This window comes from Gouania willdenowi, chromosome 19, assembly GCF_900634775.1.
Source record: "Gouania willdenowi chromosome 19, fGouWil2.1, whole genome shotgun sequence".
Taxonomy (NCBI): Eukaryota; Metazoa; Chordata; class Actinopteri; order Blenniiformes; family Gobiesocidae; genus Gouania; species Gouania willdenowi.
The window spans coordinates 20,372,482-20,398,717 of NC_041062.1; the positions used below are offsets into that span (position 1 = coordinate 20,372,482).

The 26,236-nt window shown below is 40.4% G+C and overlaps 1 protein-coding gene across 6 annotated transcripts in view; it reads right to left on the reverse strand.

Annotated features, from left to right (window-relative positions):
• Nucleotides 1-26,236, reverse strand: part of LOC114481218 (myosin phosphatase Rho interacting protein) — a 64,811-nt gene that overhangs the window by 5,825 nt on the left and 32,750 nt on the right. For 2 of the 6 annotated variants that reach the window (XM_028475804.1, XM_028475802.1), the window contains exons 10-23: nucleotides 22,469-22,525; nucleotides 22,194-22,262; nucleotides 22,032-22,121; nucleotides 19,273-19,382; nucleotides 18,625-19,183; nucleotides 16,266-16,403; nucleotides 12,377-14,899; nucleotides 8,398-8,545; nucleotides 8,166-8,283; nucleotides 5,243-5,402; nucleotides 3,043-3,156; nucleotides 2,879-2,965; nucleotides 1,247-1,409; nucleotides 1,089-1,174 (exon numbers count right to left, since the gene is read on the reverse strand). In XM_028475804.1, coding sequence (XP_028331605.1) covers nucleotides 1,089-1,174; nucleotides 1,247-1,409; nucleotides 2,879-2,965; nucleotides 3,043-3,156; nucleotides 5,243-5,402; nucleotides 8,166-8,283; nucleotides 8,398-8,545; nucleotides 12,377-14,899; nucleotides 16,266-16,403; nucleotides 18,625-19,183; nucleotides 19,273-19,382; nucleotides 22,032-22,121; nucleotides 22,194-22,262; nucleotides 22,469-22,525 — 4,422 coding nt within the window. Of the gene's footprint in view, nucleotides 1-773; nucleotides 851-1,088; nucleotides 1,175-1,246; nucleotides 1,410-2,878; nucleotides 2,966-3,042; nucleotides 3,157-5,242; nucleotides 5,403-8,165; nucleotides 8,284-8,397; nucleotides 8,546-12,376; nucleotides 14,900-16,265; nucleotides 16,404-18,624; nucleotides 19,184-19,272; nucleotides 19,383-22,031; nucleotides 22,122-22,193; nucleotides 22,263-22,468; nucleotides 22,526-26,236 lie in introns of all 6 variants that reach the window. The other 4 variants (XM_028475806.1, XM_028475805.1, XM_028475803.1 and 1 more) reach the window with 4 other exon arrangements.

Here is a 26,236-nt window from a genome sequence, read left to right on the forward strand (position 1 = left end):
GGGCAAGGGGTGAGACTTGGCATGTCCGGGATGAAGAGGAAGTTGCGCATGGGGAGATTGACGGGGTAGAGACTTGGAGGAACGTCAAAATACAGTCAAAAATCCATTCAACTCTGGCCCAGATAGTAAAATAATAATAATTTTGCCATCAAAAGCCAGGTCTCAGTGTTGTTTTTGTAGTTTTATGGAAGGAAACCAATGTTGAGGTGTTCCTAAACAAGAAAAAATTGCTTCAACCTCACTAATAGATTTTTTCAGAAGAAGCCGTTTTTCTCAGCTTTTTGTCACAAACTGGCGATTTGTGTGAAATTTGCCTCTATTCATCAGCGGATTACAGAAAAACAAAACAAGCTGGAAACAAAATTATTTTTTTTCTGGTGAAATTAGAGATTTTAATCTTTGAGGATCTGGTGTCAAAATATTCTGTGGGTCTTTAAAAATAAGTCAAAATGCTCAAAAACGGCTGGCACTGAGGGGGTAGAAATTCTGAAACCGTCTGGCACTGAAAGGGTTAAAGGCTCAGTAATTGTGATTAAATTCAATTTGAAATTTAGTAATTGAGAACGTAATTGACTTAGAGAGGAAAAATAATAATTTTAATTTTAAATGTAATTGGAAAAAATGCCGGCCACCATAATCGTAATTGAGTTGTAATGGAACATGGATAATTGAAGATGTAATTGACCCCAACCCTGATTTTTGGAGCATTTATGTGGAACATCATGCAGGAAGTGGAGGACCACAGGGTGAACCCAACATCTGCTTGGTTTTACCTCCAGCAGATGGGGAGAGGGAGGCCTACAGGTCCTCAGCAGCCCTAACTGTCCCAGGGCATGTCTCTGCTCACAGACTGAGGACAGAAGAAGGTGTTAGACTAGGACTGAGTCACAATCCAAGCACTGTTCTCTGATTGGGTCACGAAGCAGTGTGATAGACGTATGTAACACTGCAGGGGGCCAGCAGAGGGCAGCACATGCTTGAGAAGCGCGTCAACCTACAGAAACGCAGCTAGGACGTGTCAGAAGTGCTGCTGTTAGAGCAATGACATTATGGTTGATAGAGAGCAATGATGAATCCCTGAACCCTACCTTTGACCTCATGGTGCGCTCAGAGCGTTTAGCTGCCGCAGCTGCCATCCTCAGGATGTCAGGGTTACTTTTGGACTTCATGATATCTAATAAGAACAGAAAGTGTCAGAAACACCAGCATTCTGTCCACAGCCATCACAACACAGTTTATTTTATACCGTAACCTCCTCGCTCCATCTCCTCCAGCGATGGCTCCCCCAGTGCCTCGTGAGCCAGCTGCAGCTGCTCTCTGAGCCGGCCCAGGTCGCGCTCCGCTTTGGCCTTGAAGATGCTCAGCTCTGTGTAGATGTCCTTGTACTTATCTGTTGCATATTTCTTGTCCTGAAAGTACATTGTTTTATAGTTGAGACAAAGGAGCAGCATTTAGATGGAGTTCAACACTTCACAGCTTTAATATTGCATGTTCAGGTTCATCATCTGTCTATAACAAACTGTGTTTTTAGTTCTAATGAGTTAGAAACCAAGCAAAGAGGCTGATGTGAATGTTAATAATTATACCAGACATGGGCAACTGGCGGCTCGGGTGCCACATGTGGCCTTGAGTCTAATTTTTGGCGGCACACAAAATTCCAAAAAATACACGTGGCTCAGGTGGTAGTTGGTCGTCTTCTGATCGAGAGGTTGGGGGTTCGATCCCAGTACCTGACTATGTGTCGAAGTGTCCTTGGGCAAGACACTGAACCCTAAGTTGCTCCCAGTGGTCGACTAGCGCCTTGCATGGCAGTCCTGTCCCACTGGTGTGTGAATGTGAGAGTGATTGGGTGAATGAGCTGATATGTAAAAGCGCTTTGAGACTGCTTCAGTGTGGTGATAAAGCGCTATATAAAATCAAGTCCATTTGCCATTTACAAAATGACACAACAACCACTTAAACAAAATGATTACAAAAACACACAAAACAACAACACATTACAGAATAGCTCCAAGGACACACTAACCATTAACGAAATTACACGAAATGACAGAAAAATAAAAAAACAACAAATATACAGAAAGTGATGCCAAAAACACACGAATTAACCACAAAAATACACAAAATTACAACAAGAACACAAAAAACAAAGACATACATGACTCCAAAAACACACAAGATGACTAAAAACTGAGGAAACATCAGAACCATAAAGTAAAATAAAACTTTTCCCCCTGTATTAATGCTCAGATCGGTCATTATTCTAAATGGTGACATGAATGTTGATAATGTGGCCCATGCTGTGATAGAGTAGCCCATCCCTGAATTATACCAACTTTATTGTCATATGCACAGGTGCAAACACAAAGTTATTTCTCTACTTTTAACCCATCCCTAAGGAGCAGTGAGGGAGCAGTTAGACTCACTGAGGACCCTAAGATTACAAGTCCACTTCCTTAACCACTAGGCCACTACTGAAAATACACCTATTATAAGTACATAACACACTGTCTTTACTACCGTTATTAATACAATACTTGTAGTTTTTGTAACAATTGTTGATAAATGTCTGGAATTTGTGGCTTGTTTTTTAAAAAATTTTTTATCAGATAACACAATTTAATTTGCTCCCTTTCCTGCAATTAAATTACAAATTCAATCCAAGAATTTTTGGTGAGAAAATCTACTGCAATAATGAACACAGTGTCGCCTCTTTTCACAGGAACTGTAACATTCAGCTGGCCTTGAAACTGTAACTAATGTAACATTTACAAAGAGGACTGGTTTCAGTGTTTTAATGCCAGTGCTTGTTGGTTCATTGCACAGGTTCTATCAAATGTTACAACTGAAGGTAGAATGCATAATTAAAAAATGTTACTCTTTGGGCAGATTGGAGTTCATCTTTGAGGGAGTTGATTTCCTGTTTCAGGTACTGCACTTCAGACTCCTTCACCCTCAGCATCACCTGAAAATCACAAAGACTGGAGCATTTAAAGAGCTGCAGCACTGCTTCATTAATAAACAGTAATATTAAATCTTTACCTCCAACTCATAGAGCTCCTTTCCTTGAATTGTGATGGCTGCGTCTCCCGTTCCATCCTCAGACGTCATTGAACGCATCTTAGTTATTTCAGCTGCGAGACGATTGTTCAGCTCCTGAGAAACGTTTCAAAAGGACGTTCAATAAGTCACTCATCCAGGGTTGGGGTCAATTACATTTTTCAATTACCAATATGTCTTCAGTTATCCATGTTCAATTACAACTCAATTACAATTATCATTTCCCCCTGGAAGACAATTAGAATTATGTTTTCAATTACTAAAGTTCATTTTCAATTAATCAAAATGACCTAACCTGAAATAAATAACCCCATAAAACTTATCCTTCCTCTTGTGTTCACACCTCTAATGATAACGGGTCAGTTTGACCCATGTCTTAAATCAGACGTAAAATACACTAATACACATAATCTATCATCTAATTTGTTTCACATCTCTTGGTTACCCTGTTAGGCTTCCTAATCAACGAAATTATTGGTATTAATATTTTTGGTGTGGGTGTCTGAGCCTTTATTCTGTCAAAAAAGGTTAAATGATTCCCAAGAAAAGTGACTGGTAGTAAGAAAACTTAATCTAAAATGTATTTTAATAATTATCAATGACGTATGTGTAAACCATAAAACTGTAATATGGTTCCCCAGGTTTGCATTTAATTCAATTGTAATTGACAGTTTTCATAGAATTTCCATGCTAATTACAACTAAAAAGTCAATTCAATTATGATTACAACAGCAACAGATTTTTCCAATTAGAATTATAACCATAACTACAAGCAGTTATGAAATGGCCAAGCCTTCTCTCGCGGCTCGGCCCCCAGGTTTCGCGGAGCCCATGGAAGTACGTCACGAAGGATGACGGGCTTGGGGCGAACGTCAGTACACAGGCAAACGTGTCATTTGCTGTGAACAGGTGAATTGAAAGTTCTGGGAGATGTGATTTAAAATGTGAAAGTTAGAGGCCAAAATGTGTTTGCACCCATTATAGCGCCACCTAATGGTGCATTTTTTGGTATGGGTGGTCTGTGTGCTCTGATTGGACAAAACCCCAAGGAGGAGTTAGAAAAAGTAGGTTTTTGATGTGTAGTGACTTACAAAGAGAAATATACCGTGGGAGTGGGTGTGGCCTATGCCAGAAGATGCGACTCTATGTAGGAAACACGTGGATATGAATTTTATGAAGATGTGAATTAAAATGTGAAAGTTAGAGGCCAAAATGTGTTTGCAAATATAGCGCCACCTAGTGACGCAATTTTTGGTATGGGTGGTCTTCTATATCTACCCTGTAAATTTTACAGCCCTCAACAAAATAATTCAGTTGAAATAAATGTTTGTTTATTTATATGCTATGATGTAATAAGCCACGCCCACTTTGACCAATCACTAATAACCCAAGATCATACCCACCAAATTTGGTAAAGATCGGTCTTGCCATTTAAGAGATAGAAATATCCCATATTTGCAGAAGCCCCCTAGTGGCCTACATTATTCAACTTTGGGGCATACCCTCACAGTCACATGCCAACCAAGGATCTCAGATTTGGTGTTGTAGCATTTATTATGACCGAGATATGCACCAGCTTGCGTTTTTTTATAGCGAGCTAGAAAAATGTACTCGTTAATAATTTGCGCATATTTTGCCCAAACAAAATTATTCCCTGAACTTTAGATCAAGTCCAACTGAAGACTCTACGTGCCAAGTTTCACGCTGATTTGACAAAAGCCAAAATTTACAGTTTTTGCGATTTTGCTTCGACAAAAGTTTAGGCGGAAATGGGCGTGGCCTAGCCCAGGTGATTCAGTGCTATTCAAGGAATCTGTGGATATGAAGTTTTTGAATGTGCAACAAACGGTGTGGGAGCTATAGGCCAAAACGCGTTGCCCTTTGTTATAGCGCCACCAGCTGGCGGACATATGTGAATTTTTGTGTTCAAGGTAAGCTGGGGGTTTTGGACCCACCCTCCCTTCCGCGGTTTAGCCTGCAGCAACACTTTTACCAAAGAAAAAATAAAAGGTAACAATAATAATAATCCTAACGAATACAATAGGGTTCCTAGCACCGCTGGTCCTAGGTTCCCTGGCCCCCTAATTATGCTATAATTGTAATGAATTGCCAATTACGCAATTACAATTATAATTGACCCCAACCCTAGCCCCATCGATGTGGAGAGTGTGTGTGCGTGTACCTGGTTGTGTGCGTTGAGCTCCTGGTTCTCTCTCTGACACTGCCTGAGGGCCTGCCTCTCAGCCTCCAGAGCCTGGGCCAGGTGAGCGTTTTCCAGACACTTCTGAGAATATTGTTCTGACAACACCTCAATCTCCCTCTGGAAGGAACACAGCTCCTCCCTGAAAAACATCACAGCACCATGCTGACACAGGACTAGCAGCTACATGGAGGTTCAGTTTTGCTTAGGGGGTCTAATGTTATCGTTAGCTCAGTTCTGTTTCACTTGGTTCATTCATAGCACACGTCCATGTTGTCATGCTAAATACAAAGCTCCAGGCACAGAGCAAAAATAATCCACACCCACGGCTCAGCTAAACATACGGGGCAGTGCTGAACATGCAGTACCCGCATGCATGTCCCAACAGGCCATGAGCGACACCTGCACCCAACGTGCAGCACGTTATTACAAATAATAAAGGCTTTCAGCCAGAAAACACAGCACAGGTTTTAAAGGCTCAGAGAGAAACAGTGACAGGAGGAAGTGTTGCCTTCAAAGACCACGCTGACAGCTCAAATGTTGTAGATCAGTGGTTCTCAAACTGGGGTCCGAGTAATGACAGAGATGCAATTATTATTGAGAACCCCTGTTCTCGATCACATCAATGAAGTCAGATCATTTTTGATATTCCTCTCCTACTGGCTAACAATAGTTAAATTAAAGCAGATACCATTAACAAACAAAAAACACTTTCTTTAAAATTGATTGAAGAAATTAAGCAAAGCCATCGTCATCATTCAGTGCAAAAGAAACTTACCAACAAAACCTGATGAATTACAAAGAAAAAAGAAGTTCCAACCAAACCTTTGCATAAATTTGTGCAAAACAGTCATTATTGATTAGGAAATATCTAAAGGTGAAATAATTTTAAAATACACCCAAATAGCAGCCACATAAGAGGGCAGGTGATGACATGTCTTTAGTGAGTGTTAAACTGAACACATGTTCGCCTTTTTCTTACATTGACAGTGTTATTAATTAATGTTACCCTTTTTTAATTTAGTAATGTTGTTCTTCTTTGTCTTAAATCATATTTTGGGTACAATAAGAATTTGTTGCAGATTCACAAGCCTGAAATTGCACTTCAAGGTGAGACATCTGAAAAGTTACAAGTTTCTTTCACACAGAAATTTTATTTTTTTTCTTGTTTTGATAAATTCCTGTATCTACATGAGAGGCCACTAACGTTCCAAAAGGCTGTAGTACTCTTTTCAACCTGAGTGTGGCACTGTAGTACCTAACAGAAGATGTGGAGCCCAGCATAAGTTCTCCTAAAATACAAAAGGGACGAGGATTACTTCTGTCAGCTGAGATCACAGACAGAGTAAGAACTTCATGTTCTCACAAAGCGTGGGTTTGTTGTCTACATAGAGACAGGACAAATAACTTTTCTGATTTTTCCACTCTGTAACCCTGAATGATGCAAGGCAAAAGAGGAGAATCAAGTTCTTAAAGAGTTTCTTTTAGAAAAGCTTTTATATTGATGGGCCTTAGTTTAGTGTTCAAAGTGTTTCATTTGTAAACATGGTGCAGTTTGAATGTCTACAGCTTGCTGCACTAACTCAGTGCAACTTCAAAGGCTTTCACTGCTCTCCAGGGAATTCTCAGGGAGAAACCCCTCAGAGGGGTTTATGTTCTCTGATTAAATTCACACGTGCACTAAACTATCCTCACTGCCAGAGAAAGAGTGAAATGCAAACTCAGTTGCAGAAAGCTATAAAACCACTGCAACATACTGAGGAAATGCTTTCTATCATTATAATCATTACAGTGACAACAGTTAGTGCCTCTAACGTGTCATTAAGCTGCCTGTTAGTTAGAAACAAAGCAGACAGAGGAAGCCAATGTATCACCCTGAGCATGACAAAGGTTTACTATTGGTGTAGAACAGCAGATTTCGTCATGAGGAGAACCGGTAATTGAAAAACAACAATGGCCACGTTTACATGAGAGCTTTAATTCAGAATAAATGTTAAATCCTCTTTAAACTGACTTTGTAAACACTCTGAATGAAAATGTAATTCCGAATTAAACTTAAATCTGAATTAGGTGGCTGGTTTATTACAATTTTAATTCAGAATTAAATAATAAATTAATACCGGTTGTTCTGTGCATGCTCGTCCTTTCAATGACACGCTGGTGAGGACATAATCCAATGTGCCCACCCGAAGAGGGCGTTGGACTCGAGCCGAGACTATTTATTTAATAAGAGCCTTAGAAGATACGGATATAATGAAAATAGTGGATGGACGAAAGCATAAACATCCGGATATTCACACAGACTTAATATACACACACGGACATCGGCAAACGAACAGTCTACATCGGGAAAATGATGCCTTGCACCAAGACACAGAGCTTCATTAATGACATGCGGGTCATTAGGTTCTCCTTCAACCCAACGTCCTGTAGATAGAGATAGAGCAGTACTAACTGCTGGAAAAATTGCCAAAGTATGGTCGTTTGCCTCCCTTCTCCTACTCAGCGGAACATAGTGAAACGTGAAAAGTGATGCTGTGTTATCGTCCAGCTGCTGCTTCAAAACTATAATGAAAATAAAAGTGAAAACAGTTCCTATTATGTGGTCTTCTATGTTGTAACCAAAAAAAAAGGTTCGTTATATGTTTTTCCCCCAATAGACGTGTATGTCACGTTCGCCCCCTGTCCAATCAGAACCCTTCCCAACTCCAAGACATAAAGCTGAATTGAATCAAGCTCAATAAACCTCCATAAAGAATTACTACTTCCATGTAAACATGAAGCAGAACACTTAAAGTCTGGATAATTTAATTCTGAAGAGATCATTCTGAAGTAAAAACCATCATGTAACCCTGACCATTGTGATTAGAAGTTTACAGTATGTCAGACTGAAAGGAGAGCGTACTCATGCTGTCTGTGGATCTCTTCCACATCTGCATTCTCTGCACCGCTGTTGGTCTTGCGTGCTCTGTCCACCTCCTTCTCCAGCTCTGTCCGGTGGGCATTTTTCATAGCTTCAATGGCTGAGATAAAACACACACACAGAGTCCTTTTTAAAAAAGAAACCTTTAAACAGCTTGAGTAAATGTTTTTTAAAAAGCAAAGGACTGTTGGCGACGTCTCCTGGCCAGCATTACCAGATATGGTAGCTGCAGTCTCCTCTTCGAGCAGCCTCTCCTTCTCCTCCTGCAGGTTCTCCAGCTCTCTCTGGTGCTTCCTCTGCAGCTCGTCAATCACCTTTTGGTGAGACTCCTCCATTGCAGCAAAGCCCCTTTCACATGTGGCCTGTGGTGAGACAAGAATGGCACAGCTATGAGTTACAAGCTCCTCTCATTACTGAGGCTGTGGGGGAAACAACCAAGGCACTCTAAGGTTTCCACAACACAATCCAGTATAGATGGTCCAATAACTTTTAGCATACAACTTGCAAGATAAAGCCCATCAGCCATGAGTGAGTCAAGCTTTTGAGAGCATGAAGGTCGAAGAGGGACTAAAAAAACATGATCAGCTAGCATAAAATAGTCACTAATGGTGCGTTTCCATTGTGGTATAGACTCTACACGGCTCCATACTCCTCGCTTTCGGGACCCCGTACTAATTTTCCAAAGCTTTTCTATTGAGCACCAACCTTACACGCAAAACTGCCAGACTCCTTAGATTGAAGTTTTTTGCTGCCATCTTCACAAGATCGCAAAAATTAATGGTGGCCAAATGCTTCCTTTGTGCATGAGTTGATGACTGTATGCTTGTAAAGATTCTCTGAACCAATCAGTCTGCTTTATGCCTACGCCACATTTTCAGACCAGGGTTGCTTTTTTTTTTTTTAGAACCTCAACAAAGGAGGTACTAAAAAAGCAGCACCAGGTACCACAAAGGTACTTTTTCCCAGTGGAAACGGTAAAAGGAGAGTAGAGCCGAGCCGATACCACAAGTGGAAGAGTGCCATAACAGTGTTTGTCCACTACCAGATCAAACAGAGCCTAGCATTTTCACTCTCATATACAGTGGTGTGAAAAAGTGTTGGCCCCCTTCCTGATCTCTTACATTTTTGTATGTTTTCCACACTTAAATGTTTAAAATCATTAAACAAATGTAAACAAAGATAACAAGTCAACACAAAATGCAGTTTTTAAATGAAGGGTTTTATTAATGAGGAAGAAAAAAAATCCAAAGCTACATGGCCCTGTGTGAAAAAGTGTTTGCTCCACGACTCTCGTTAAAACATAACTGTGGTTGATCACACCTGAGTTAAATTTCTGAAGCCACACCCAGACCTGATTACTGCACACCTGTTCTCAATCTAGAAATCACTTAAATAGGACCTACCTGACAAAGTGAAGTAGACCAGAAGATCATCAAAAGCTATAGACATCATGCCGAGATCCAAAGACATTCAGGAACAAAGTAATTGAAATCTATCAGTCTGGAAAAGGTTATAAAGCCATTTCTAAAGCTTTGGGACACCAGCGAATTACAGTGAGAGCCATTATCCACAAATGGCGAAAACAATATCTAAAGAACTGCAGGCATCACTTGCCTCAGTTAAGGTCAGTGTTCATGACTCCACCATAAAAAAGAGACTGGGCAAAAATCAGTTCCAAAATGAAAACCACGGCTAAGCAACATTAAGGCTCCTCTCATTTTTGCCTGAAAAACTCCTTGATGATCCCCAAGACTTTTGGGAGAATTTTCTTTGGACTGATGAGACAAAAGTAGAATTTTTTGGAAGGTCTGTGTCCTATTACATCTGGTGTAAAAGTAACACAGCATTTCAGAAAAAAATCATCATACCAACAGTAAAATATGGTGGTGGCAATGTGATGGTCTGGAGCTGTCTTGCTGCTTCAGGACCTGAAAGACTTGCTGTGATAAATGGAAGCATGAATTCTGCTGTCTACCAAAAAATCCTGAAGGAGAATGTCCGACCATCTGTTCGTGACCTTAAGTTAAAGCAAACTTGGGTTCTACAGCAGAACAATGATTCAAAACACACCAGCAAGTCCATCTCTGAATGGCTGAAGAAAAACAAAATGAAGACTTTGGAGTGGCCTAGTCAAAGTCCTGACTTCAATCCTCTTGAGATGCTGTGGCATGACCTTAAAAAGGCGGTTCATGCTCGAAAACTCTGCAATGTGGCTGAATAGTGGCCCAAAATTCCTCCACAGCGTTGTAAAAAAGTCATTGCAAGTTATCACAAACGCTTGATTGCAGTAGTTGCTGCTAAGGGTGGCACACCCAGTTATTAGGTTTAGGGGGCAAACACTTTTTCACACAGGATCATGTAGCTTTGGATTTTTTTCTTCCTCATTAATAAAACCCTTCATTTAAAAACTGAATTTTGTGTTTACTTGTGTTATCTTTGACTAATGTTTAAATTTGTTTGATGATCTGAAACATTTAATTGCGGAAAACACTCAAAAAAGTAAGAGATCAGGAAGGGGGCAAACACTTTTTCACACCACTGTAGAACTTTATAAAATGGAGCGTTTTTGCACACCTTTTGCAACATATAGGCCTAATGTATTACTGTAGGGTGCGGGAACCTATCCAAACTGTGTTAGGCGACACACCAGCCCGTCTAAGGGCCGACACACCAACTAATAATTACAGTCACATCCACTTTTACTAAGAGCTTAGTGCAAGAGCGGGCAGGTCTGATCCTTGAACGCTGCAGCCTGTACGTTTTGAATGCCTTCCTGCTTCTACACACTTGTTCAATAATTTTGTCATCATGCAGCTCTGTTAAAGACTTCATCACAAGCTTCTTTCTAAGATCAGTTGTGAGCAGAAAGACCATGCAGATCCAAAGGCTCTAAGGAACTGAAGATAAAATTAAAATTGAATTCAGTTTAATTAAGTCAGTCGACTTACAATATTTATGTTGGTAATTTTGAAATGTATTATAGTGCAATTAAAAAACCCAACTTTGCTCATCAGTAGAAGATTGCAGTAGCACGAGACAGCATTTCTTAAGAAATCATACAATGACAGACTTAAAGCCACAGCTCATCTGTAGATCAAATATCAATCACAGATGCAGACTAACACCTGAGAACATTGTGGACTACAGCAGAAAAGAAAGTCATCATTCCTACAATTGCTGCAGTAAACCTACTGAAACTTTCAACATAACGGAGCTTCATTGACCCTGAGAAAACCTTGATCCTGCTTCCGTCCTGTATTCACTGCCACTAAGCTGAGCTGAATCTGAACTGCAGCCACACATGGGAAATGAAGGTCTGCTGTGTTTTGACAGGGCTAAATTCCAGAGTGCAGACCCAGGAACTGACCTCCCCCTTCCACTACCAGCTCAGAGGTAATGTAAACTTCCTGCTCTGACATCAGAGCATGCAGCAGCTTTTTTTACAAGAATGTTTGACAATCTATGCTGTGACTAAATTCATGGCTGCTCTGGTTGACTGAGCCACCAAAAGAGTTCAATGAACATCCAGATAACCAAGTATCTATTCCTCCCTCCAAAATGAGTAGGTAGAGTTTTAGCATACTTATTATCCAACAGTAGCGAGATTCTTTTGTAAGCAGACAAAAACACATTTATTTCAACCAACATTTGACTTCAGGTTGCTTTAGTCCTAGCTGTCAGTTGTCAACTCCGCCCAATCTCACAAGACCAAGAGTTGGACCATTAGTACAAACAGCATGAGGAAATCAAAGGTTATTGATTTTAACATTTATCAAAAGGTTACAAACAACATCCTAAAATGTACTGCATGAGTTTGGGTTAGTAAGAACATTGATCTACTGCAGAGGAACACATTTCATGGATGTGTGGGCTTTCTAGGCCATTGCTGCACTTTTCTGAATTATTACCTGAAAATAAAATGATGCAGGACTTGTTCTACATGTGAGGTTAAAAATAGTCCATGACATGGGTTCCTCTAGATTCAACTAGAGTTAGCTCAATAACCACATAGAGCTAAGGTGGGTTAGTTGGCATGCAGCAACAGATGAAAAGATTTAAATAGGGGTAGGAGACAGAGGGGGGGGGTGAGGTTAGGGAGGTTGTTTCAGAGGGAATGAAGGGGATCTGGGAATGCCACAAAGGAAAACAAGGCATCACAGATGGACGACGACAAGGACAAGGAGCGCTTCCACCTTCAAGTTCTCCAGGTCTTTCTCGTATTTCAGCCGCAGAGTGGTTGCATCTCCGAGCTCTTCACGTCGCCTCATCTCTTCAGTCATCACCAACACCTGGGTCACCAGCTCCTGGACACGCTCCTTCAGGGTTGTAGAATGGACGAAGGCCTGCTGCAATGGTGTGTCCTTCGCAGGCCTGATTCTGTCACCGTTTACAGGACTCATCATGGTCCTTAGCTCTTCCTTTTCCTGATTAAACCTCTCAAGGAGGTCTGCCCTTTCTTCATCGTGCTGCTTCTTCAGGTTCTCTATGCAGGTGGTGAGCGATTCAATTTCTTTTACATTTTCATTAGAACGGAGCTGAATCTCAGTGGCTTTTGCCAGTTCCCTCCTCAACCTTTGATTGTCCTGCTCGTACCTGTCCTTGACCTCTACTAACTCATTTTTATGCCTCTGCATTATATCCTGGAGCTTGATAGATTCCTCCAATGATTCAAGAGGGCCTTCATCAGTCTGGGTCAAAGCTGGTGCCATGATGGCTGTTTTTAATGAGGGTTGATTTTGGAGATCTGTCATTTCTGTCTGAAGGCTAAAAGTTACGTCTCTAAATGTGAGGCAGTTTGGACAGTTAACACAACATCCTGGTCCTGTTTGAGTCTGATTCAGCTCTTTCTCATGCTGGACGTTCACTCTATTAATCACATAAGTCAAAGATGCTTCTGTGAGAGACTGCAGCAGATACTCTGAAGATGGTATTTGTTGTCTATAGGGACCAAAACAGGCATTAGCCAAAGATAAGAGTCTCTCATCTTTGTTCTGCATTAGAATGGAGGCCATTTGTTTCAAATTGTCTGACTTTTCCTGCAAGTTTTCAGTTGAAAGTTTGAGAATCAGTGCATTGGTTTCATCATCAAGCCAGTTATACAGAGAGGGAAAACTTCTTAAGTCATCCTCGGCCTTTGTCTGAGGATAATTAATGCCAAGCCACAGCATTAGGCTCATCTCTGCCACCATCTGCTTTGCCATCTCACTGACTAAACAGTTTTCCTCTCGTTCTGACACGGTCATAAGCTGACTCCAAAACTCTCCCTCCAACACCAACCTCTCATCTTTCCTGTTAACATTAATCAACTCTTCTTTTGAACCAAATAAAGTGCATTTTAAACCCTCAAGCATTCGATCTACATTTTTATCTGCCTTAGCTAACATTTCTACTACCTGATCAATGGCCTCAGATCTCCTTTCACACTCTTTAACTACTTGCTCTAATGGTGATCTTGCTTTTACTTGCTCATCCCCTGCCTTAACACACTGCACACCATTCTCATCAACTGTACTGCTTTTCATCTTAACCTTTTCTTCTAGCATTCTTATTTCTTTTTCTGCGAGCTTCTCCCTACCGACTCTCTCCAGTTCCTGGTTCAGTAGGACTAACTCATCGATCTTAAGCTGAAGTGAGGTACATCGCTGCTCTGCAGAGTGAAGTCTTGCCTCAGTCTCAGATGTCATTGCTAGTTGCTCTTTTTCTGGATCCTCGTCCTCATAGTCTGCCTGGAAGCCCAGGCCTTTTAGTGTGGCTTCTTTGAGTTGGAGCTTTTTCTCGGTGTCTTTAAGTGTGCTGCCAAGTTCCTCCAAGGTAACCAAAGCTTCATGAAGCCTTAGGGACTTCTCATTTAACTCCCTCTCATAATATTCCCTGTCTATTGCATTTGCTTGATTTTCAGTCAGTTCAGCTCTTACTCTTTTTAGCTCCTCCAAGGCTAGCTGATGCTGTTTGCTGCCCGGCTGGCTGCTAAGTTCTGCCTTCAGTCTGTCGATTTCCCGGTCAGCCTCTGTCAGCTGGTTCACTATCTCCTGGCAGCGTTGTTGCAATGCTTCATTCTCACTTGTTAGAAATTCTAACCTCTGAGAGAGCATCCCAATCGTTACGTCACTTGTGTCCGAGTGGTTTTCAAGTGTGGACAAAGGACCGAAGGGACTTTTTGGGCTCTGTTTTTGTACTTGCCCCATCAAGTCTTCCATTGTGAGAAGACGTGCCTCGTAGTCACGGATACTGTCTCCTGCCCTGGCCAGACTCTTTCTTAGCATTTCATTTTCAACCTCCTGTTGGTATTTCCATGTATCTAAAAGCTTTTGAAGTTGAATGTTCTCCACAGACTCACGATTACAACTATGGAACTTTAACACTTTTTGCAGCTCTTTTAGAGACAGAGGTTTATCATTTATCAAGTCTTCTAGTTCTAAAATAGCTTCTGCACTGTCCTCCAGGAGCACGGTAACTGTTTTTTGGACAGGTTCAGATGATGGGACTTTCAGAGTGGAAGCTTTTTGGGGGTCAGAAAAGTAAGGTTCCTTGTCAGGGAGGTGAGAAAGTGTGAGGCCAAGCTGTGCTTGCATACTTCGCTTTTTCAGCTCTTGCAGCTTTAGAAGCTCTTTGGTTTCCTGGTACTTCTTTGTTAAACTCTGAGCTTGAGGACTAACCAGTTCGGGCCTCTTCGTCTGGGGCGTCACATCAGCCTCCAGACCCAAAGGGTGCTCCAGCTTGGAAAAGGGGACCAGACAGTTCATTAACAGACAGCAGGGGAGACAAACAGCTTGCTAATAATTCTTAGTGTTGACCTAACATCCATAACCCTCTAATAAAAAACGTGAAAGAGCATAAAAACATTACGATATATAAATAATCAGAATTTTACAAAATAACAACAAAAAAAACAGTGATTTAAACCAATCCCCAAAAATTATATCATGTAAGTAAAAAAAAAATAAAATAATGAATAGCTGGGTTAGTTTATGACGAAAGCATGCATGTTAAACAGTTTAAGTTGCTTCATGTGTCAGCGATGCAATATTAGGCTGAAGAATAGTATAAATGAGGAAAAGAATAAAAAAGATATTGAACACTAAAAACAATGCAGTTCACAGCAACTGGAAATTCTAATGTTTTAGTATTTTCTTGAAGTAAAAGCAGAAAAACAAAGCAGGCATCCGCTTCAAACTGCAATAGTATGTAAGAAACATGGCAGTGCTTCAGACCTAAAATAAAGAGAGGCAACCCCACTGCTGCACATGGACTCACGCATTAGGAGACAAACACAAAAACGCCCTCAAACCTCACATTCTGTCAGATCCCTGCGAGACATGGGGTTTGTTATCAGCAAATAGAGAGATAATAAATAGATCTGCAGTTAATGATGACAAGCAAAGAAGTTATTGTTGACACACTTTCATGTTAAGCAAAATGTTAAACATTGAAGCTTTGAACTGTTCACTACAATGATCATTGAGATCGTTACACTCTGAGTTCACCTGAAGGTGAAAATAAATTATTTAACATTATTTGCATAAGATCATACATGTCCCTATAAACCAGAGACAAATGTATTATGACACCCAATTACAGTTAATTATGTATGTGCATGTGTCAGTATTATTGTATATATAAGTCTCAATACAAATATATATGAACAGAAGTTATCTATATTCTTCCGTACTCAACCTGCATTATACATCAATCTATCAATGTTTGTGTACGTCTGTTTTTACCTTTTTAAACCAAGTCATTCCATCTACAGTAACATCTGTGTTTTCCTTATCTGTATTAAAAGTAAACAATCATGAGTATGGGTCATGTGAAATGCCATTAAACTGTGTGTTTAGGATTAAAATGAAAAAGAGCTGCTCTATATATACAATCAGTTCAGGCTTCAACCAAATGGAGAAAGGATTAACTATTAGAAGTCAATGTAGCAACATTACCTCAGAGTTTTCCACATGCAATAAACTCATGCAAAGACACATCTGTAGGCGTTTTGTTGTCCTGATGTTGTTCAGGGTTGTCATTTAATATTTCATGCAAAGAATGTTACAAAACGAAGAGAAAGGTTTGCTGTAAGTGAGAACTTACCGGAGAGATGTACCCAGTCCGGATGTCCTGCTCTCGCTCCAGAGCAGTCCTCAGCTGGAGTTCCAGCTCCTGCTTGTTCCTGTTTGAGTCGAGCAGCTGCTGGTGACAGCTCTCCAACTGGGCCTTCAGGTCCTCGATCTGCAGAAGCAGCAGGTGGAAAAAAAGCAGCATTGAGCTAAAATTCCTTTTTTTCAGGACAACTTCATGCTGCTCGATATAGATTGGTTTTATTTACAGGGTTCCTAAAGCTTCAGTCAGGGTAAATTCAAAACTTTTTAAGACTTTTTAATGCCATTTGAAATTCAATTTAAGACAAACTTCAGAGTAAACACAATTGGGGGGAAAAAACGCCACATCGATTACATTGGGTTAGGGTACATTTTTTCCAGTGTCTAGTGCAGACGTGCAACTGGTGACCCTCAAAGTAAACACACAAAAATACAAAAAAAGACAAAGTGACAGTAAAATACACAAAAACCCAAACTAAAATAATCAAAATCACTTCAAAAACACGCAAGACTAAAAAAATCGATAAAACGACAAAAATACAAAAAATTAAAAAAAACATTAAGAAAAGTCTTCGTTGAACAGGCAATTTCCAGGAAATGTACATTTCCCCATGTTGTTGAAAGTTGCTACAAGCATGACGCGCATCTGCACAGAGTCCCCCTGCAACCACGTCACTGTTTAGTAGTTGGTTCCGCTGTCATGATAGATGTTACGGTAAATAATAATAAATTTAAAAAAAACTAATGTTACCATTTCTTTTAAAATGTGAGACTATATACAATCATAAAATCATACTTATGTGTTAAAATGTAAGACTTTTCAAATATCAATTTAAAACATTTTAATGTCAATTAAGGCCTTATTTTTTAAGGATACGCGGGAACCCAGTTTTACGTGTGAGATAAACACAGATGAAATCCCAGAGTTCATATTCTTAGTCAAAATGACATGGATGTTCTTTCTTTTCAATGTTGTCATGGTGAGGTGCAAGTGAATCTACTCTAGGTTTCAACAAATAGACTCCTTCCACAGAGATGCTGCTCTACATAGACCTGCGAGCACCACACAGGTGGTGCACAGCACATCCACAGTGTGAACGTAATGCATCACCACATATTTCTGGTTTCTGTTTGTCTTAATCACCTGGCAGCGGTTCGTCTGTTATTCTTCTCTGTCCTGTTATCAAGGGGGCTATTACGGCCTGGAGAACAGCTGCTTACTAGATATTTACTACCTAAAGACTATTCTCTGTAAAGACCTATGTGCATCACCAGTTTTCAAAACACGACGACAGGCTTCTGTTCCATTAGAAAAAACATACTAAGTTCAACTGAATGTCAATCACATTCACTTTATTTTATTGTGGATTAATCATGATGTGTAAATGTCTAAATATGTCCAGCTGCTGCCATGGCGTTTGGCTTATCAGGCTTTTACTGTGAGAGGTGTAATGGTGTACCTCAGTGGTTCGCAAACTTTCTTGGCTTTCTCTTATTTCTGAATCCAAGTACCCCCTTTGTCCAACTACATTTTGCTTGGAATACTGTGAAAAAACAACTATAGGACATAATGATGGAATGAATGAGTGATAACACACATTTCAAAGAATCTAATTTTGTAAATAAGTTTAACTTAACAGTATTTAGTGCCTCCTAAATAGAATTATTCCTACAGTTTTGATCATTTCTGGTCCCTTTCCGATTCACCCCATGTATTTTCAGTTCATGTTCTAATCAAGATAATTTCCATCATCATTATTATGATTATCATTTTTAAATAAAATGTGAATTAAGTCAACTTTTAATCCAGTGTGTTGCTGTACTTTCATTGCTTTTATGGGTAATTGTACTTTTTTGCATATACTGATACATTTGTTCTCTGCACTTAACCCCTCCCTGAGGAGCAGCCACAGTGTAGCGCCCAGAGAGCAGTTACAATCAGTTCCATTTTGCAAGATATGAACTCTTCTTTTTTAAGTTTATACATGAGATGTTTACTGTATGCAAGGGAACCGTGGCAAGATTTATTACCAAAAACAACCGCGGGGGGTGAAAGCAACAATAACTTTTACTTTGGGTATTATTTATTTGAGCTACTTTTTACTTGTACTTTAGTATTTTATGTATGACTTACTTGTACAATTTCAATCAATTAACAGTACTTCTACTTTATTAGGATATATCAGTACTCTTTACACCTCTGGCAATGATTGTGGATGTGTTGCAGCACACAGAATCATTCAGGCTGTTTGGGGCTAACGTTAGCTTTCCAACATGCTAACACAGCAGCTGCAGGTGAAGCAGTGCTGACACATTAACAGGAGGTAGAGTGAATGTTATATTTTACTCACCCCATGCTTGTAGCTCTCCAGTAGCTGTGACAGCTCTGCAGTCTCTCTGGTGTGTACTGCGGTGGGCAGAGGCACTCTCCTCTCATCCCGTATGGGCGTCTTCTCCACCTGTCTCCAGTGTTCCTCAATGACCTCCTCCACCATCTGCTGCCTCTCCGCATTCACCAGCCCTGTTGGTTCTGTGTGGCCTCCCGACTCCCCGCCGTCACACTCTGTCCTCCCGCCCTTATCGAGGGACTGCTCCGAGCTGGTCACCGTCTCGTACATCTTCCTCTGTTCGTCTCTCCTCTGGCTGCTGTCTAGTTCTCCTACATCTGATTGAAAACATTCAGCTTCCTGTGCCCGCTGCTGAGCCAACGCTTGAGCGATGGGCCTGAACTCAGCCCAGTCAAATGTCTTTGAACGACCCTCTCGCCTTCGCTCACGGGCTCGGCTCTTTGTGACGTTGGGGGCAGACTCTCTCTCCACAGACGAGGCCTCAGTAGAGGGGGAGTCCTGTGCAACGTCCGGCCTGACCAGACCCTCGAGGGGGGAGAAGGAGCCATGATCCTCAGTGGAGCTGATAAGGAATAAACGATTAGTCACCAAAGAGAAACTGGCCACTAAACATCTGGGACACACAACTAACCTGATTACAAGTCAACCTACCTTGCTACATCTGGTGCAGTAGAGGGTCTGACATTCTTCATGACGGCCTGGATCCAGTTCCGACGTATGCCAGCTGTCATGGCTGAAAGGGTGTGAACTCCCTCCTGAGTCTAAACATCAACAAAACCTACATTTAACACTTAAAGTTCAAAAAAGTCGTGCAAAGCTAAAAGTTAAAACAAAACAAGTATGGTTATTTCCCCCAGGAACTAATGTTGTGCCGATACCGATACTAGTATCGGGAGGGGTCCCGATATGGCACTAAAAGGATGGCAACGGCAAGTACTAACTGTTAACGCAATGATGCCATTTGCCCAGTTTGCCGAACGAAAGAAGAATCCGCCGAACACCAACAAAGAAGAATCAACCAAAAGTGTTTGCGTTACCGTGGAACTCAGTGGTTTTCAAAAATAAAGCTCTCATGAAAAGAAAATGCCTAATAATTATATTCAAGTATATTCACAGGACCTGAAGTGGACCTCCCACATAGTCACAACCAGAAAAAAGGCACAGCAGAGGATGTACTTCCTGCGTCAGCTGAGGAAGTTCAACCTGCCCCAGGAGCTGCTAATAACCTCCATCATTCAGTCTGTTCTGTGCACCTCCATCACTGTCTGGTTTGGATCTGCAACCAAACTAGACAAACACAGACTACAACGGATAATCAGGACTGCAGAAAAGATCATTGGTGTTGATCTGCCCTCCATCCAAGACTTATACCTGTCCAGGGTCAGGAAACGGGCAGGTACCATCACTGCAGACCCCTCACACCCTGCACACAATCTGTTCAAACTCCTCCCCTCCGGCAGACGCTACAGATCACTGTATGCCAAAACTACCCGCCATAAAAACAGTTTCTTCCCCCAGGCTGTCACTTTGATCAACGCTAATCAGTCAAAGATTGTCAGACCTGTTTCTGTGAAATAACCCTGGAACTAAGCATAACAACCCTGAATGATTACATTATTAGAGAGAGCACAGTTCACCAAGTCAAATTCCTCGTGTGTATAACATTACATGGCCAATAAAGTTGATTCTGATTCTGATAGATTTGATATTTATATACTAGTTGAAAACAGCCATGTGAGAAAATCCTCGAAAAAATTTATAAAAAGTAACAAGTTCATAAGATTTAAATTCATGGAGAGCTTACGACTATTTGATCCAGAAACAACTCTGGTTAGCAACTCATTTAAAACATGTCAACTTATTTGACCATGCCTCTCAAAAAAAAGGAATCGTTCAAATTCAAACGATGCGCTAACCTACTCCCGACTCTCACTGCTGCCCTGACTCCTGATCACAGAAATACGCAATGTTATGTGTTGGCATTTGAGAGCCAAAGCTCCGGTTTCAGAAAAGAGTTCATTCATTTGTCAAATTGTCACCCATAGGTAGGCAATAAAAAAAGTTGCCAGATCAAACTATGATAACAATGATTTTTCATTCAAGTGAGTATGCAGCTCTTTAGAATTAGAAGAGGAGGAAGGAAGGTTCATTTTTTTTGTTCTCGAATATTATTATTATTTTAATTTGTATGTGGCTGTTAATCTGTGGCGTTTGGATGGATGTGGGGCATCCAGTCTGGGTGGGATAGGTGAGGGGGTGGGGGGTCTCCTCTGGGATTATCCCTTGTCAGCTGAATTATAACACGTGAGGGCAGGCTCCCTCCAAATACGGTCTGGAAGCTGCCCCCCGTATGGGGTTCTGGCTGCTCTGGGTTGGCCATCTCCTGATTGGGTCTGGCAGCAGCCTGGAACTTGCAAGACAGCCTGGACAGGGACAGGAAATGAATAAGAAATAAAAAAATAATAATAATAAAAAGAAAAGAGTGGAGGAGGTCTGGGAGTTTGCCCCCCCCCCCCCCCCCCCCCCCCCTCGTCCTCCAATATGCCTGTCCAGTTGGGCCTCTCTTTCTCTCGGGACGCCAATATATTATTTATTATTTTTTTATTTCATCACACTTGTGTGTAGATCTTTCACGGCTTATTTATTATTTTTTAATTTTTCTGTCATCAATTATCTTTTTATTTTTACTTAGTTATTTATTTTTAGTATTTCCCATCCTTTCCAGTTATTGACACATACACACACGATTTGTAAATATCGTTTTGAGTGTTTTTTTTGGCATCTTACACTGTTGTTTTTGTCATTGTCTTGTATGTTGTTGCAAAGTAAAAAAAAGAGAAAAAACGAAGAAGAATTGGAAGAAAAACAGGTCATATCTTTTTTTAAACACTGCGGCATCGGCCGATACTATTCAACTGGATATCGGCATTGGGACCAAAATACTAGTGGAGAAACGCATTCATGTGCAGTTAGCATGTAACTCTTATAGAAACATTTAAATTAGAGGTGTCCCGATCCAATATTGATATCTGTCCGATATCAGCCAGAAACAGATATCGGATTTTATAAGACTGCATCTAAAGTCTCCGATAAGTTTTTGTTGTTTTTGTCCCAGCCCTCAGTTGTTCCCACCATATACTGACAGTAAAAAATAACTGAAGTGAACTTGAATTGTTGACTATTGTTCTCTGAGTAACATTACTTGATCAAGCCTTTTCTAACATTCCACACTACAAAATAAGTAATAAAAGTATGTATGAGTCGTGCTGATACTGTATCGGATAGACATCGGTATCCACCAATACCCAAGGCTACAATATCGCTACCGTATCGGAAGTAAAAAAGTTGTATTGGGACATCCCTAATTTCAAATATGAACTCAATGAGGGAGAAAGCACAGCGGCTCCTACGTGAATCTGAAAGCCATAGTTGCGTTGAGCTTGGTGTTCAGTGACGCTGTAGCAGGTCGATAGGTCGATCTCTCCATCTAAATCAGAAGCCTGAGGAGAAAAACAGACAAGTCAAAAACACTGTAACCAACATGATGTCGGCGTGAAGGTTTGTGCCCTCACCTCCTCTGCAATGGAATCCTTGTAGTATCTCAAGCTGTGATCAGTCAACACAAACCAGTACTTCTTCCACTGCAAAGTAAAAAGCTGTCGTGAGGCCACAGTTACATATTGAATGTTTTAACGGCTAATTAGAACAATAAGACAGCAGAATAAAAATATGGATTTGATTAGGACCCTCAAACATTTGTGTGAATATTTACGTGTGTCTCTGTGTCTGATATGAGATTTAAAAGTCTCTAAAAGAAAACAGGACAGCGGCTCATGGGTGAAATTACCTGGCCTTGCTCATCCAGCTTCACCATCCAACCTTTTTTAAAGTTGAGTAAATCCGGCTGAAAAGACACACCAATATCAATCATTTATGCTCAGTGCACCATATGAAACCAACCACACACAAAAGCTACAATCCAAGCCTTCCTGTGCGTACTGTTTGTAGTACACTCTCTGACACAAACCATATCTACTAGTTTTCTTGGATTTGAGTCAAACTGGCGCTATTAAAATGCTCTTTACCCTGAAACCTGTTTAAATTTTTTTATTATTATTTCTAACGATATCTCAATTTAGGCAATAAAAATATGCTGGACAGTTGGCCCTTGGAAAAGCTTATGCATGCATAAGGAATAAATGATGACCATGAATAAATAAGGAAGGAGAGCTGAGCTTAGAACATATGAGACTAGTTTGTTTGACACTACTGATGATGAAAACACCTCTGATCATTTCAACATCCCCAGTGTTAACCAATATTTCATCTGAGAGAAACGCCCATACAGAGGAAATCAGATCGTTACATGACTATGTAAAAAGACACAGTCTTTTCTCTTGCTGTGTGATATGAAATCAGAATACAATTTTTCTATATTAGGTCAAGTACAGTAGGATTTTAAATATTATTTCTCTTCGCTAAATGTCTTATTGAGAGGACTTTTCTCCTTTTTTAAAAAAAAAACATTTTAGTAAAAGTGATTAAAAAAAAAGTGTAAACAAACATTTTCTCATTAGTCTGACATTTAGCAAATAGAAAATATTTTTAAAATCCTACTTGGCCTAAAACAAAAAGTTTACTTTGATTTTCTGTCACACAGTGAGAAATGTAAATATCTGATTTCCACTGTATATAGTAAATGTACAATAATCTCTTACAGGTGATGACACCTGTACAAATGATACATCAGTGTAAATATAAGGACATTATGCATCTGTTTACTTTGTGTTCAGTGTCTTTGTGAGCAGTAGTGCCTGCAAAGTTTGAGCTTCAACCAGCAACCATGTAAACAACTATGAATCAGGCTTCATATTATAAAGAGATGATAGCTAATAAAGTTAGCATCCATGACCCTAGGTTAAAAATATTGCACAGGATTGAAAAAGGTCCAGAATCCTCTGCTGTCATGTGATGGAGTCACTCAGCTTCATGTACAACCTACAATCTTTCAATGACGTCTCAAACTCTATTGTGGTCATCAGCTAACATGCACAGCCAATCAGCAAAGGGAAGAAGTTGACCAAATCAATGGTTTGCACTAATTAAAGTTGAGGATGGTAAAGCGTGTCGACCCATTGCTCGAGGCCAACTTCGGCTCACGCGACGATGGGCTGCAACATTCACAGAACCCACGTGCTCCACACGGTGACAGAATCAAACTCGTGCAGAGACCCACACATGGATGAGAAGCAGTGGGATGCCAACACATACAGGCACACACACACACACGCACACATAAACACAGTGTGTGCGGTGTACACACGAGGTGAGAAGAGAATATGGAGGATAACCTGGAGAGAAGAAGGTGCAATGGGGGGATGTACTGCCACATGCAGCACAGAGGTTTACCCTAAAACAACGACACCCTGAGTGAGAAGTGAAACCTTTTTAACAACACACATACTGACACCTGTTTGAACCTGTGCTGGGGCTGTTGTTGTGCTACTTAAGCAACAAGGAAAAGATTGGTTTCAGGTTAAACAAAGTATAAAGGCATGGGAGAACAGAACGGATGTGGAGGCTAACAGGCATGAGATCACGTCTTAACCCATAAACCCCCAACGTTCATCGGCCATAACTAAATATTCTAACAAAGAGACCAAACCATAGCCTAAAATAAAAGGTACATCTACTGTATATCACTGTTGTCTTCACTTGCCACATTAAAGAAAGGACTGATGCCAGGGTTGGGGTCAATTACAATTTTCAATCATATCATTTATAGCTCGATTGTGCTGACTGACTGTGGTATCTATGTACATGGTGTCGTTTTAGCATCTTTACATTCACATTTTAGTGCATTGGTTGGAATATGTTACGTAAAAGCCCAACTAGAGACAAAACATCCGTTACATTCACACTATTGTTACTATGTAGAATTGTATGTCCCTGTTTAGATCAAATTATATCCTAACTCTAACCAGCTCAGGGTTCTCACCAAAAAAATGTTCACAGTGTAGGGGGATCGCCTAGCATGCGAGTGAGTGCCACTGGCGAGGGCCAAATTTAGTGAAGTAAAGCTAAAGTTGTTTTTATTATCTTTAATTACTTTTAAACAAAAAGGGTTTTGTTGAATTGAATCCACTAATAAATAGTCACAGACACTGTACAGACAAAAAATAAAATATCATTAAAACGACTGATTCCAAGACGCGCTTTTCAAATTTAAATTAGGTTTTATGTGGGACCTGCAGTAATATTGGAACGCGACAGAAGAAGACCCAGACAAAGAGAACGCAGCCCCAACCCGTCTGACCAGAATGAAGCCCATGTCGTTTTAAGTCTGAACACATTTCAACCAGACGGTATTCACATACTGTATGTGCGTGCATGTAGAATGATCCGTTGTGAGTTATAAACATGACGAGCAGCTTCATGTGTTGCTATACAAAACGTCTGGTTGAAGCTACACTGTTTATATTGGACGAAGATGCACAAAGGCAGCATCGTGGGCAGCTAAGTAGCGGCAGCGGTCTTCAGGAGCAAATCGCCTGTATTAAATAGACGGAGTGGCTGATGTATGTGTGCCTGCCTGGGAGTCCCTTTTGTGTCCAAGTGTGCAACAATTATTACGACGGTACCGATTAAAAAAAGAAAAAAACAACAGAAAATCCCCATACGTTGCTGAAAACTGAAAGTACGGGGCACTATTACTCCGTAGGGGAGCAAAATTACAACACTGGGGGGAACGCTTAACAGCGCTGGCGAGAACCCTGCCACTAGCCATTACCGTTACCATCTGTATGAGTGTGAAGATTCACTCTTCACTAGTGGGAAAACTTGATATGAAACAGATTTTAATAATTGTTAAGTACATGTGAGTAAATCATAGAACTATGACACGGTTCCCTAATTTTGAGTTTAAATTAAATTGTATTTGACAATCTTTATACATTTTTTTTAAGCTAATTACAATTACAAAGTCAACTATCTAATCTCAATTACCATTCAACAATGGCAACATATTTTTTCAACTACAATGACACCATAATTGTAAGTCATTATTAATTAGGTGATTACAACTATAATTGAGCCCAACTGACTAATGCTGTGATGTTCTTCATGCCTAGTTCACCTAACTGTGAGCTAAGCAGAGCTAGCTTCTCAACCACAAACCCATCAGCCTCTCTGTGCTCAGCCCCTGGTCCTGGTCCTGGTCCTGGTTCTGGCACTGACCCTGAATCCTCCTGATCAGCAGAACAAAGATAGGCTTTGTCCAATGGAACACGCTGAGCTGTCAGTATTACTATGCTAAGATCCAAATAAACAGAAGTTTAATAATAACAAAATAAATAAATATACCAGATATGATAATAAAGAGCTTCACGTCAAAGCTGGGACCCATGTGGAATTTATCTTTAATTAATAAACCTAAAGTAAATGGCAGAAATAAAGAGGTTTCCTTGTTAGTTCCCACTCATGGTCCTTTGACAAAGATTAAACACTTTTGGACTTCAGCTGCCAAATATTCTGGAGTGGACGTAAGGAAACTGTGAGGAAAAACACTTGAAGCTTTCCAAAGGATTTTTGCTTCAGGAGTGTCTCAGTTGGCCAT